Source organism: Vigna unguiculata, chromosome 7 (assembly GCF_004118075.2).
Source record: "Vigna unguiculata cultivar IT97K-499-35 chromosome 7, ASM411807v1, whole genome shotgun sequence".
NCBI lineage: Eukaryota > Viridiplantae > Streptophyta > Magnoliopsida > Fabales > Fabaceae > Vigna > Vigna unguiculata.
In genome coordinates this window covers 17,878,086-17,892,795 of record NC_040285.1, presented here as the reverse complement: position 1 = coordinate 17,892,795, position 14,710 = coordinate 17,878,086, and the positions used below count along the sequence as shown (strand labels likewise).

At 34.5% G+C, this 14,710-nt stretch overlaps 2 protein-coding genes across 2 annotated transcripts; both read right to left on the bottom strand.

Moving 5' to 3' along the window:
- Positions 1–728: 728 nt before the first annotated feature.
- Positions 729–1,659, bottom strand: LOC114190613 (cysteine-rich and transmembrane domain-containing protein WIH1-like). The gene is made up of 3 exons (XM_028079567.1): positions 1,450–1,659; positions 1,199–1,355; positions 729–957 (listed from the first exon to the last, which is right to left on the bottom strand). The coding sequence occupies exons 1-3, from the start codon at positions 1,481–1,483 to the stop codon at positions 912–914; spliced, it is 237 nt and encodes a 78-aa protein (XP_027935368.1). The 5' UTR covers positions 1,484–1,659; the 3' UTR covers positions 729–911.
- A 2,343-nt stretch (positions 1,660–4,002) lies between these two features.
- On the bottom strand, positions 4,003–8,941 carry LOC114191095 (U-box domain-containing protein 3). The gene is made up of 5 exons (XM_028080262.1): positions 8,667–8,941; positions 7,396–7,676; positions 7,070–7,186; positions 5,043–6,935; positions 4,003–4,579 (listed from the first exon to the last, which is right to left on the bottom strand). Exons 1-5 carry the CDS (start codon positions 8,674–8,676, stop codon positions 4,511–4,513), a joined length of 2,370 nt encoding a protein of 789 aa, XP_027936063.1. The 5' UTR covers positions 8,677–8,941; the 3' UTR covers positions 4,003–4,510.
- Positions 8,942–14,710: the final 5,769 nt, after the last annotated feature.

Below are 14,710 nucleotides of genomic sequence, written 5' to 3'. Positions count from 1 at the left end.
ACCAATTTTTGTAAATTCCGTTTATTCCGTTTATTATTATTATTATTATCATTTATATTATTTATAGTGATTTTAATTCTTAAATATGATATATTTTTTTAAATATTTTTAGGTTAACGAATTGATATTTATTTTGTATGATGACATGTTATTATATTTTTAATTATAATTTTTATTATTATTATTTCTTGTCTTTGGTCAGTTAACTAATTGAAATTATTTTAATAAAAAAATATTAATTATTGTAGAAAAATAAAAAAGCTTTTATTTAGTTCACTACAAACATGAACCGGTTTACGAGTCAAAAAATAAGGCTAAAAAAATAAATATATTTTTGAACTTCAAAATAAATCACTCCGACCTTAATTTTGTGAATCAAAACTCATAGATCGAACTAACCCGCTTTGTTATTCTTAAATAATATATTATCTTTAATTTATAATATTGTTAAAATATAATATCATTACATTTTTTATTTTTTATTTTATGTATTAGATGAAATGGTTATTTTACTTTCAACAATTAGATTTAAAATTAAAATTAACTTTATAAAAAAATTGATTTTCATTAGAAAACATGATTTAGAAATGGATTTAAATTTTGGACCAAATTTTTAATTTTGATCCAAATATTAGATACGAATTTAAAAAAATTCTAAAGTTAATTTTGCAGACGATGTAGATATGGATCTAAAGAGCAATTATAATTTAATACACTCAAGTCACGGGTTTTTGAGAGTGGTAAAAATAGTAACCATCAAATTCATTAATTTACAAAGTAAACATTCAAACGTACAAGATAAACCAAAAAAATGATCCTTATTCTTCTACCACTAAAAGAATACAAACTAAACAGTACAACAACAACAACAAAAAATCTGCTGTTAGGCACAAATGTATGACGTAACTCAATCAGAAGCAACAATCCAGGACCCAGCAGCAACATAAAGCAGCACAACTGCAGGAAAAGAAAGTCAAATAAAAGTTTAGTTGAAAGCTTTATGGGCAAACAAAATGTTTTTTTACAAATACAATCCCCTTTTAGTGATATTTTAGCCAATAAAAAAATTAATTTTGTATTTATAAAGAAAGAAAGATGGAAAAGTAAAATAGTGGAAAGTGTCTCTAAAATTTGTTGATGTCAAAATAATGATGCCTCAAATTTAATACGTGTAGTGGTTTTGGCTATATTAACTTACCATCCCTTCCAGAAGCCATCACCCCTGCTTGTGGTTTCCTCTGGAACCCTTTGTTGAGAGTACCCTACAGAACCATCCTTAGAGGGATAACCCATAGGTGGTGGGGCAGTGACGTATGGAGCTGAAGAATAGACCTCACTCTGCGCTGCATATGATACTGCATCATCATAATAATACCATATCATCAGGCTCGGTAAAGAAAAAATAAATCTAAATTTGAAAACCAGTGTTGAATTTTTGTAAGAAGTTACCAGGGGTTTCTTGATGGTTGCTGATGTGATTCATGGTGTTGATGAAGTTTTGTTTTCTTCTGGTGATTGTGGTTTCACAATGAAGAGAAGAAGATGATGAATTGTGAATGGTATGTGATGAGAAACTAAGGAAGCAAATGAGTTATATATATATATATAGGTTCATTCATTGGGGTATGAGTATGAATCTTAATGCAGTAGAAGATTTCGTGCGCGTTCTATGACGTGTGGGACAAACGCGTTCAGAAGGAGAAAGACTAAAGACGTGTTTGAATTTTGAAGTTTCTAAGAATGCTGCATTGTTGTGTTTGGGCACGCAAATTAACGCGCGTGACACGTTGCACTTAATAATACGGCTTTCTAGATGTGGATCGAGTGAGTCATCGTATCGTATGAATTTTTTTATCAAGATTGAATGTTTTTGTTAAAAATATTTTAATTTATCTAATATGATTTATCTAATATGAATTATAATATGATTTTCTCTCACAAATACAATCTATTTTGATGTGCTTTTTCATGCATATCATCAAATAAATAATTCAACCATTGAATTTCACATGTAATAGCAGCCAGGGCAGGTTAAGTAACATTTTTGCGGGAAAAGTCATTGACTTTCCTCAATTTTTAAGCATAAGATAAATCAAGTTCCAACTATCCTAAAAAATCAATTTATTTTAAAAGTATATATCATCACCCATAAGCTTAAAAATGCCATATCAGCATCACCCCGAGTCCCGTTGCTAGATACATGAGACGACTAACTGGTTCAACATCTTCCTCTTCAACTCTCAAGATTCTGAATCCCTTTGGACCAATCATTCTCATTCGCACCTTCCTTGATCAAATCCATCTTCTTGTTCTCAAAATTGAACTCACCACTCCCAAATTAATGTATATCAAAGTGAAATATGGAACAAAGAATTTTATAAGCCACAACAATAATTCTTGTTATTCTTTGAAGTTTTTGCCATTTATAGATGGGGTTAAACCCATGTCCTTTAAACCTTGAACATGAGACTCATTGTAACTTGGTTGCCCCCAACTATTACAATAAGACAAGGAAAACAAATGATGACAAGACATACCTCACCAAACACGAATTTTGGTTGCCCCCAACTATTACAATAAAACAAGAAAAATGAATGATGACAAGACATACTTCACCAAACACGAATTCAAACTCACGAACTAAGCTGTGCACAATATCTTCTTGTTGACCACAAATTGCACTCCTTCAAATCCTAAATTAATATTTATCACCAATTTGAATTTGAAGATCTATCAAACCCTAAGAGCAAATACAAATACAACGGGTCACGTCACAAAAATATTTCCAACTCATAAACTTAATTGATCAAAATGTACAAAAATTAGGACCAAATTAACTATAAAACGAAAATAGAGACCAAATTAAATAAAATTGATGAAAATAAAAACCAAATATGTATTTAAACCTAAAACATTTTTAAGAGTACGGTTTAATACTCATATTAGAGACTCTTATGATCTTGTTTGATAATTAATTTGATCTTTCTATTTCGTAATTTCTAGGTTAAAAAAAATTAATAAATATTAGATAATATAGGTAATTAGCTATTAGAGAACCAAAGAATATTTTTATCTTCAATTAATATAAATAAAAAACTGCTGAAAAATAAGTGAATATGAAAACTGAAAAAGCATAATTTAACTTTTATTCTAACAAATAGCTCCAACTAAATCAATTTAATTAAAATTGGATTGGTTTAGTTCAAATCGTTCAAAAAATATTCAAAACTCAAATCAAATCAATCCAATATGATTAAATAAGTTTGAAGAATTTGATTTTTCTCCCAAAGCCAAACCAAGCTAGGCTTCTAGTTCCTGCACACCCCTCAACTTCTTCACACAGCTTCTCAAACTTTCAAAATGACCGTTTTATATCCTCGGAAAAATAATTTCTGGATTACATATTCCAGAAACTTTTCGAAATAAATTTTCAGAATATAATTTCCAGAACAAAATTTTTGTAATATATAAATTGTGTATGGAATAAATTTTTTGAAATGAAATTTTGGAAAAAAAATACTTTCTGAAACTCATAAAAATGTTTTTCGAAATGAATTTTCCAAAATACTCATATGAAATATACTCTGAAAAGAACTTTCCAAAACCATGGAAGATGTTTCGAAAAAAACTTTTCGGGAATGATTATTTTTTTTTTTTGCACTTCTTTTTCCTGTGCAGCATTCTTCCTCTCTTCTTCATCCTTTACGGCGGCGGTGTGGCGGCTGTGGTGGTGGAAGCAATGGTAGTAGTGGTGTGGTGTAGTCAATGGTGAAAGATGTTGAAATCTTTTCATGGTATTGTGGGGTGCAGTAGTATTTGTGGGCAATAGCCACCAAGCTATGAAGGGTCCAAGCTGTTGCCCCAATTGCACTGTGTAGATGATTATGTCCATTCTACCAGTCTGCAATATTAAAGACAAAGAGCTACAATTCCATAACATTTTTGCAGCATAGCCTATGAATCATGCATGGTAAGATAATGCAAGGGGTCAACATTAAAGTCTAGATCACAAAGTTGACATGATTGAATATATAAAAAATAAAAGCTCAGAGGTACAATGATTTATAGTAGATAACAAAAATCTATAGTATATGTACAAATATATACAACACCGACTTGGGACCACATCAGTTATGGTCTAGCAGAATATCATTGTGGTTTACATGTTGCCAAGCTTAAGCTTCAGAAATGTAGCCTATCTCCTCCCAAGAACAGCTACCAAAGTAAGAACAAAATTAGAAGTCCATACAAAACAAAACTTGGAAAATACTAATACCCCAGAAGAGGGGAAGAAATGAGCAACCAGGAAATGGTGTCCCAATCCTATTTTTTGAACCTGAGAAAAAGCAATGACATGCCACTGAAATATGACAAGAACACAGCTTTGCAAATGATACATGTAAAAATCAAAAGAATGCAATGAAACAAAAGTCCTATAGGCCAAGACAGCAGCTATCACATGTTACTTAGGCAAGAAAAAGGGGCAATAGGGTAACCAAATTTGCAATGTTCATGATTTTCCCTTCCCAGAAGCAGCTGTTTCCCGCTGATTGCGAAAATGGCTGAGAAGCTGTTGTGCCTGCATCAACATGTACATGTCAGCATTTTTTTCTCTCGATTTTTAGATTGTGCCCATTACAAGATACACTGCATGCAACTATGATCAAGCTTTCTCATGATAGCTATAGTAGTTATGACTAGCAGGGGTTTAGGATGAATAATTCACTTAAAATGCACAAATACAATATTATCCAATCACACTATTATGTATAATAAGTTTGTTAACTTGTATAAATTGGTTAACCATGTAAAAATCTCTACACTGATAGTGCATGAAAATTAAACTCGTAGAAAAATATTAGAAACAAAGGTTGCTGCCCTTAGTTTCAACTTCCAACAAAATGAGTGCATAATTATGATTGACCCTAAGGCTTCAACACAATTCTACGGACAAAGAATTCAGCAAAATGCAGAAAACTGACTGAGAGATATACACAGACAATAAAACTGTTAACCACCAATAAGGATAATAAGCTCCACACCTTTTCCTTTGCTCTTGGTGTACCAGATACTGATAATGCAACTAGGGGAGGGACAGCTCCTTCTTGCAAAACTAGATTACAGAACTTAGTACTATGAAGGCACAATTGCAAGAGAATGGAGGCAGCATTTTCCTTTCCCCTCTGAGAACCTGACTCAACAACTTCAACAAGTAAGGGGATACCCCTTTCCCTTGCAATTTCTAATCGGCCCTCTGGAATGGTTGACAGGTTTGACAGAAGAGCAACAGACTTGTCAACCATTCCACTAGCTTCGTCCAATAACCGAACCAGAAATTTCACTGCTCCAGCTTGAACTATACGAGCTTTATTCTCATGAAATATTGAAAGGTTAAATAAAGCAGTAGCAGCATCCTTCTTTCCTCTAAGAGTTCCTGAGGCAAGAAGATCAACCAAAGCTTTAACAGCTCTTGAACGGCCAATTCTTGCCTTATTGTTCTCAAGTACTGAGAGGCTGAATAGAGTTGCCGCAGAATTCGCCTTGGCACTATCATTTCCTGTCTTCAAAACATGGATGAGAGGTTCTATGGCTCCTGCTTCCATGATGAAAGTCTTGTTCTCTTCATTAATTGACAAGTTCAGTAGAGCTGTCACAGCATGCTCTTGTGTTACCTTCACGTCTGAATGTAGCAATGAAAGCAAAGGCATGGAAGCCCCACACTGCCCTACAATGACACGGTTTTCCTGGTTATGCTTTGTAAGGAGCCTCAATTCTTCAGCAGCAGTAGTCTGTGTTTCAACTGATTGACTGTGAAGGTCTTCAATCAATCTAAAGACATGAGATGTGGTGGTCAATTCATCTGACCCGGAGTTTGAAACAGAATGTGAATCATATCTTGACAGACTACCACTATTATTATTATCATTATGATTTCCATTCTCCAACAATCCCACATTTGATCCAGGATTTTGAAATGTTTTTCCAGATATCCAAGGAGATATCCCTGATTGTTTGTTACCAGGAGAAGGACACGTGTTTTTGATTTCTCCGGAGAGCACCTTCACATTTTGATGCCTGTTGGATATCCCTGACACCTCTTTTGAAACTGCACAATCAGTACTAGAAATGGAACTTGAAAATGATTCACTTCTGCTGTGAGTATATGGGGACTCTTGCTCACACCTTTCGGCTGCTCCACTCTGGCATCCATTGTATTCTCCACATAATCTGAAAGAGTTATCAACCTTTTGCTTTTCAAATGCATTTTCAGTTTGAAGAGATGATCTTGAAATGGAATTGCTACTAGAGAGAGACCCAACACGGCAATCATCTTGAGGCAATAAATTATCCATGGGGGACGTGACACAGGCAGATTTTTTGTGGTCAGAAATACCAGAAAGTTTAACATTATTTTCCTCACACCAAGTTGCTATCATAGCTTTGACAGTGTAATTGGGAATGAGATTTGTATGAGTAAGTCTCTGACGAGTTTTGGGACAAACTGTCAGCCCATGATCAAGCCACTTTTGGATGGATTGCCTCTCATATGTTTGACCTGAAGCCACAATAACAGGATCCAACATGAGTTCCAACGATAAAGGACAAAGGAAGTATGGAGGGATTGAGAGACCACTCTTGACTAAAGGGCACTCAGTTTTGATCATATAATCGCGCAAACTACGGACAAGATTCACAATTTCATTAATTTCTTCTATGTCCGCTATCATTTTATTGGCTTCAATGTTCACCCTTTCCTTTTCCACAGCAATGCTTTCTTTTAAGAGCTCCTGATTTGGTGTCAATTTAAGTAACTCAATAATTTCCTTCAGATGCTCCTTGCTTGGTTCAATATTGTCTCTTTGATTTCTCAGTGCTTCTTCTATATAGACCATTGCCAGTTCCTTCTTGAGACACTGAAGTTCCTGGATATAGTGCTGAAAAAGTTGGTAGAAATTAATCTCATGCTTAAACAATCAACAAAACACCAGAAAACTTTTGGAGGGCATAGTGTATCAGAATAGTGATCAGGAAAAAGTGATAGGGAGGTAACTTCCAACATTGCACATACCTGGAGATTAGCCAAAACTGATACAGATGGAGGTGACTGTAAGGATCTAACTATCATGTGACAGATATCTAGTGAAGTGCTCTGTAATTTGATCAACAATGTACCACCATGTAGAATCTGGAAATAGAATAATCCCGGTAAAAAGTTAAGCTGTAGCAACTAACCTCATCCAATAAAGACCAATGGTTGAGATATTGAACTTATTATTGGTTCATTCAATTTTAACTTTCAAATAGAAATAAAGAAGCCAACGATCTTAAACGGGTTGGAAATACAGTTGTTGGATATGGTATTAATTTGACAGAAAGAATGCAAGGGATTCTTACACTGTGAATCCTGCTCATCTTTGGACTCCATTTTTCAATGAAATCTCTAGCTTCATTAACTCGCTTATCCAATTCCTCACACTCTTTACATAGATTTACATCTGATGGAATTTGGTGATCCATAACGTCATCAAGCACCGGCTTCAAACGCTTTAACACCCCAACCATATTATTACAGATCTTCTGAAAGGGCATAGGTTTCATTGTTTGACATGAAACCAGATGAATGAATCGAGAAATGCTGTTGATCAGACATTTCACAGAAGTTGTATCTGTCTGACCTGCTCAAGTGAAACCATATAACAAACTAATATTACACAAACAAGAATTCCAAAGGACGAGTTACAAGATATACTGGGAATCACTTAAAACAGAAATAAGATAGTCCCATATTTAGTCCTATTTGTCTTTCAACGACTAAATAGGACTCAAATGCATGGTAGACACCAATATTGATAACTATTTTAACTGCATTACCACAAACTCCTCTTCAAGAAAAAACACATCATGAATTATGTGATCGAATATCACACTGAAGGAGACACTGGAAATAAAATTTGATGAATCGAACAGCAAAAGAAAAAAACCATAGGTAGATGGAATCAACTTGCAGGAAGAACGGTGTAGTACAAAATTGCAAAGGAGTTATTATTGATCAACCAAAGTGTGCATGCCCCCTATCTTTGCTGAAATAGTAACATAGGCCTTTCGCCAATGAAAATGGTGCATGCAAGACAAGTCAAAGTCCACTAAAGAGGAAAGAATTTTTGGTTCAAAATCCCAGTAAAATAATCATGGAAAGATAGCACCGTCAACTTAAAAGACCCTAATTCAACTATAAAGCTAAGAAAATTCTTCATCTCCGGGAACCACACAAATAAAAAAAAAATACAAATCACCCTCTCTTTTTGACAACTCCTCCACAGTTTTTCCCCCAACACCCAAAGGGAAAGCATGTATCTTTCCATTAACCAACCCAATAAATCACCAACAAAAAACTCTGACCATAATAACATAGCGAAAGTTAACTACTTAAGGAGATTTCATCAAACATTCCCAAATTCATAGCACCCCCCTTAATCCACAAAAACCCAGAAGCCAGTCAAAGCTCAGATTTTCAGTACAAGTGATGGAAGAACCAATTCGATCCACCAATAAATCAGAAACATAAAAGGGCACCACAGAAACCCACATAAAAAAAATTATGGGAAAAAGAAACATTTTTCGAGAACGAAATACAGAAGCTCGGGATCATTCATATGCATACAGACCTATATGCATGGTTCTGAAACTCAAACGGAACAGGTAAAACAGATCCTGATCAGCTTCAAACCATAAGGAATGGAATGGAAGGTTCCAAAAGAAAAAGCATGTAGTGATGTAAGAAATTCAATGGTTGTCCCAGAAGAGCATCATCTTCCTCCATTCATTCATTCATTCATTTTGAATCATTCGTCCCTGCATTTTTCTACCAACAAAGCTGTCTGAAAAGCCTGGGTGAAAGGAGAGGGTCCAACACCACCAACAACAAGGGAAAATTTTTTTAGAAAAATAAAAATGGGTTAATGTGGTGGGTCCTTGATGTCATGCGGATACGGTTGCAAATTTGTTGTGTTTCGTGGCAAAATTTAATTAACAAAGTACTAATGAACAGTTCCAGTGGTGAGAAACAACAATATTTTTGGGATATAATAGCAGGTCACTGTAACACCGAATATATTTTTCTCGTAAAATTTGAGGACAGTATAACACAAGAAATAAACACTTTTTCTTCTGTACCATAAAAAGACCTTTTCTTTCAACTAAAGAAATAGTTCTTTTATCTGTGAATATGCCAGCTCAAATATGCACCACGATTTCCCAATAGTTTCTTTTTTTAACATTTTTGATTAATTGAAATTTATGAGTTTCACTCTTTTCCTTAAAAGATTTTCACTACTTTGAATTTAAGATTTTACCTGATAAAAAAATAGCAAGAACAACATAACAAAATGTGGCTAAAAAGTTATATTAGTATCTCCATGTCTTTTTTAATGATAATACTATTCCTTCATTACTTCTTTTTTCTGGCTGGAACAATGGTACAATATTCCATATGAGTGTATCTTCTACCTCGAAACTATTATGAAAATATGGAATCTGGAATTATTATTTTCTTGTGTTTCTTGATGAAGAATAAGTGGACTACAAATCCCATTTTTGCATTTTCTGCCCAAACAAAACCCATCTTTTTGGCAACCATTTTTTTCTATTCAGCAAAAATGGAAAATCTCAAGTACTTGCACTGTATGATACGCTGTCTCTCATCTCTGGACAGTTGCATTGAAAAGGTAAGAGAAATAATTGTTTTGAGAGAAAAAATTGTGTACCTTGTGTCTTTAATTAACTTATAAAATACTTGAATTCGTTCAATTTATATATTCAACTTTCATCGTGAGGAATGTGAAAGATGAAAAATATGTATGTTGATGTTTTTTAATGATAAATAAATTTAAATGAGCAAATTCAATTTTTAAAATAATTTAGTCGTGCGAGTAATTGGCAATAGAAAACTAACATAAAAATAAAAAATTACATTAATGTAAATAAAATACTACCAAAAACACGTGTTATATGAAAAGAGATGTAATGAGACCTTTATACATTATCTTTACTTAATTTGGGAAGTTTTTTATTTTTATCATCTTCATCTCAAAGTGAGTGTACATGCACAAATTCTAATATTATGCTCAAAATTAAAATAAAAACATTTTTTAATTAACATTTTAACGTCTCATTTAATTAATAAGTGTAATTAAAAGAAACGCTACACACAAATAGTACAACAGCGCAGTCCTGGGGTCTTTAACACAACCCCTACAAAGCTAGGCACACCACGATGTCAACAGAAAACCAGATGAAAAGTCTAACAGATGAAGGTAGAGTAATAAAGCATAAGGCAATACATGGGTCATAGCCCTAAAGAAAATCCATTAAGAAACTAAAGTCCAGTCCATGCAGACTATGCAGCGGAATCATCCCTCTTTTGTTGATCGCGAGCAACTCTCTCATCTGCTCCCATCAATAAATTGATGATCATCGCAAGGATAAAAGTACAACATACAAAGCAACCAACAAGCAAAAGGGTAAGCTAGAGCCAACAAGAATTTCATTAATACAATCAGATAAAATTTCACAATTCCATGTATACATATCAACCAAGCATGTTATGACCTTTCAATCAATACACTAAGACTCGACTCGACTCATCCGGATTGCATATAACCTGGTCGGATTCAGCGGATGCTTGCACTTGTGGTGGATACCTCTGCTCACCCCCGAGCTATGTGTTACAAGTGTTACAATGAATCAATTTCCATCACCACAAGGTTAGCCCTTAATGAATTTCAGGCCTCCTGCTACTCTCACCATAGGAGTCAATCCGCTCTAAGTGAGACTAACTGACTCCTTAGAGTGTCAAGATGCGATCCTTACCTTGAATCCTTACCGAGTTATATAGATGGGGCACCACCATGAACACTCACTATTAGGGGCCATGGAATTACGTCCCGACCACTGAAGCACGACCTTGAGAATCTCACCTAGAGGTCCCAAGGAATTACGCACTGACACGGACCAAATCATGTTCACAAAACTAGGTAATATTTATCATGCATGTATATGTATCATGTCAACCCTTTTAATCAATCCTCTTTTGTGTTCCAGGTCAAATTTATACCAACTCATCATACTCCATCCACGAATATAGGGTTTCAACTCATCTCATTACCATGTTACATTCATAACCAACCAATCTCATTTCGTCACATGCCAAGAATTTATCCAAGTTCACCATCCATAACTCATACACCCTCCCATTTCATGCATACTCATTCATTTCATACTTTGACATAGCAATACAACCCAAACATGTATTTTATACCCAAAACAAAGATTCAAACAGTACCCACACATCCTCTCGCCCAACTCTCGCTTAGGCCAGAAGCCCTCGCTCAGGCGAGAGGGGTTCTCTCGCTTAAGCGACAGGCCCTCGCTTAGGCGAGATCGCGACAGAGGTGAATGAAGTGTTTCTCGCGTACTCGCTTAAGCGAGTCCTCCCTTGCCTGAGCGAGCCCACCCCTCGCCCAAAAGTGTGGTCCCTCGCTTGGGCTGCAACTGCAGCGACCCAACCTCGCACTCCCATGCAAGCTCGCTTAGGCGAGCGTCTCTCGCCTGAGCGAGATAGCACCTCGCTTAAAACTAAGACCCTCCGCCTGAGCTCGAGCTCGAGCGCGAGCTGGGGTTGGTTCTCTACAAGTCTCGCCTAGGCGAGACCGAGTCGCTTGGGCGAGAATAACAAACCACGCCACTGTTCAACCTGCATCAGTTATATTTTCACACCCAAAAACATTTCCAGTCATCTCATACGTTCACAACAACATGCAATTTCAACCAATCACGATACAAACACACAACGATAGAAAATGCATCACACAACCAGAGGGTTCTAGCTCCCCTTACCTAGAATAAACTAGAGCAAGACCTCGATGATAGACACGGACACAACAGAATAAGGAGTAGGCTTAGGAGCTGGAAAAACCACGGAACATAATACAAGATAAGCTCATCACAGAGACTTAGTTGGGTAAAACACGAAAGTATACTAAGGAATGGATGGCACGAGATGTAGGATGACTTATGTGAAGTAGGAACAACTCGAGCGAACTTGAAACTGGTGAGGAGACAAACCCTAGCAGAGAGTGCGGCTGCTCAAGGAGGCACAAAGGTTTCTGTTTTACGAAAAAGAGCACAAGATTAGGGTTGGGGCAGATTAGGTCTGATCCTTCCCTTTTGGGCCAGCCCTTAGGCCCATAAGATTGGGGCAGCCCTTAAAATAAAAGGAGCAGAAATAAATGGGCCTTACAATTTTGTAAGTAAATTGAAGTTTAAATCAAGTGAAGAATTCATATTTTATTATATACAAGGTATAAAAGTTATATCTAACTATCCTAATTAACATATATTATACTACCAATCAAATCATCACACAATTAACAACGATTAAGATTATATATATAATCATGTTGAAATATAAACATATTTTTCAAAAGTATAACTTTCAAAGCTCTATCTCTTAGAGATCTATAATATAAAATATATATATATATATATACATAACCACCAATCATTCTTACTAATTCAATAGTCCTACTGTTGTTCACCATTACCATTGACAAATGTTCAATTTACTTGATTTGATATATGCTATTGAAACTTAAAATGCATGAATTTGATAAACTTTAAGTAAATCAAACCCCTTTAACAGAAAATACAGAATGTAATATTGAGAATTGGTTAAGTGTAATTTCAATGAACTTTTTATGAAAATGCAACACTTTTTTCAAGAATAAAAGAATTGTGCAACTGAGTTCTAAGACTAATGTCAATTATTGAAACATGGTTAATAGAAGTTCAAATCTTATTTTCACAACTGAACAACAAAGCGTGGCACTGAGCAGCAATGTGTTGAGCCTTGAAAGGAAACCCTCAAGGAAAGGAAACCTAAATTGATTAAATATGGAAAGCTTGAGACCAAGATAAAGAGTTGAGCAGAGAAAACTTGTCTAGGAAGGAACCTCAATGTTGAACACCAAAGTAGAAACTTAAGTCACGAGAAAATCTTGAATAGGAAGAAACCTCTATTGTTGAGCCCTGAAGACTAGAGCTAAGATTTTATTTCTATATAAACAAATTGTTGCTATGTTTTAGGGATTTCTTTCTAAGACTTTTTCTTATACATTTTCTCTATTTTCGTTATAACATTTTGAGAAAATTATAAGAGAGGAACAATAACTCAATATACTTGTAGCTAAAGTCATCATTATGAGTAGTTGAACTCGCTTGTATTGAAGTTGGATGTATCCTTTTTTAACTTTTTGTGTCACTGTTGATTTATATATATGACTATTATTTTATTTAGTGTTAATAGTTTGATTTATGCTTGAATGTTGGATGAACTGATCACTCATCTTATTTATCTGAATTATATTGAATTGAGAAACTAATCTTAAATCTAAGATCTAATCAAATAATCTAATGTATTTGAATGTTATGAATAGATTTGAATACTTCTGTTGAGTGAAGTCATATACTTAAAGTAAGGGTTCATTCATTAGTAGTTGAGGAATCAATGTTGTGATTTAAGTCCTTATATTTCTAACTCAATGAATTGATTTAAAACAAACCATGCACTTTTAATGACACTAGATAAATGTATTATTATATATTGAATCCATGGTAGTAGAATTGAAATAGATAGGTGAAATTCAATCTCAATACATTTTTATATATATATATATATATATATATATATATATATATATACTGATTAATTCAATCTTATTTCACTCCTTAAATCCTTCTTTACATCTTGTCAAACAATGTTTTATTGCAAGCTAGTGACAGATTAGAACTATTCAGGATTTTAAACAAATTCCTATGAATACCACACTTGTTTTTGTGCTACAACTGACTCAGTACATTTGCTAATAGGTAAAGAAAAACACCAACAACCACTTGCATCATCCTTTGCTCATGTATATAATACGATCATAGTAGGTGGATAACACAAACTTATAGAAAAAAAGGATAAGTTGGTCTATTTTACAAAGTTCTACACATGTATCATCACTACACTAACATTAGGATTTTTCTATATATCAACCGTCATTTAAGCACTTGGAAGTTCAACAACTCATGATGATTCTAACAATTGATCCTAGAAGAAGATGCACATTCCTCATGTCTCTTCTAACTTAAGATTTTACAAGAGAAATGGAAAAGAGAGACTCTAGAGAGAGAAACTAAATTTATAATGGAATTCTAGATTCGTTTTTGGATGCAAAACATGGGATCTAGCCTTTAATTTAAAAAAAAATGGGAGTTGGTTGAAGCTCCAATCATGGTGGCGAAACTCGTGAGCTTTCCTTCCATGGAGGGTTTCCTTGAAGCTTTAGTGTTGTTCTTGTTGTTTGATCACAAAACCTTCTTCGATGGTGGGCTTCCTCCATGGTTTAGCTCCAAAACTTAGTGCTTGAGGTTACTTCATGGCGAAGTTTTCTTAGTGTAGCTTAGCCACCATATCTTCTGCTTGAGTTGTGGAGACAAAATTTGAATCTTCTTAAAACCGCCATACAGTTGCTCAAGCTGTGATTTTGCAACTTAAGCCATTATGCTCTATTTCTTCTAAATTTGTAAAAATTCATCAAAAATACATTAATTTTTCACACATGGTCATATTCAAATACTTTTAGTTAAATCTAGATAAAAAGGAATA

Coding starts and splice junctions, on each gene's coding strand:
- LOC114190613 (XM_028079567.1), bottom strand. CDS start 1,483: ATGAATCACATCAGCAACCATCAAGAAACCCCTG. Junction 1,356..1,449: donor CAACCATCAAGAAACCCCTG/GTAACTTCTTAC, acceptor ATGATGATGCAG/TATCATATGCAGCGCAGAGT. Junction 958..1,198: donor GATGGCTTCTGGAAGGGATG/GTAAGTTAATAT, acceptor CTTTTCCTGCAG/TTGTGCTGCTTTATGTTGCT.
- LOC114191095 (XM_028080262.1), bottom strand. Junction 7,187..7,395: donor AGATGAGCAGGATTCACAGT/GTAAGAATCCCT, acceptor TTCTATTTCCAG/ATTCTACATGGTGGTACATT. Junction 4,580..5,042: donor CACCAAGAGCAAAGGAAAAG/GTGTGGAGCTTA, acceptor ATGTTGATGCAG/GCACAACAGCTTCTCAGCCA.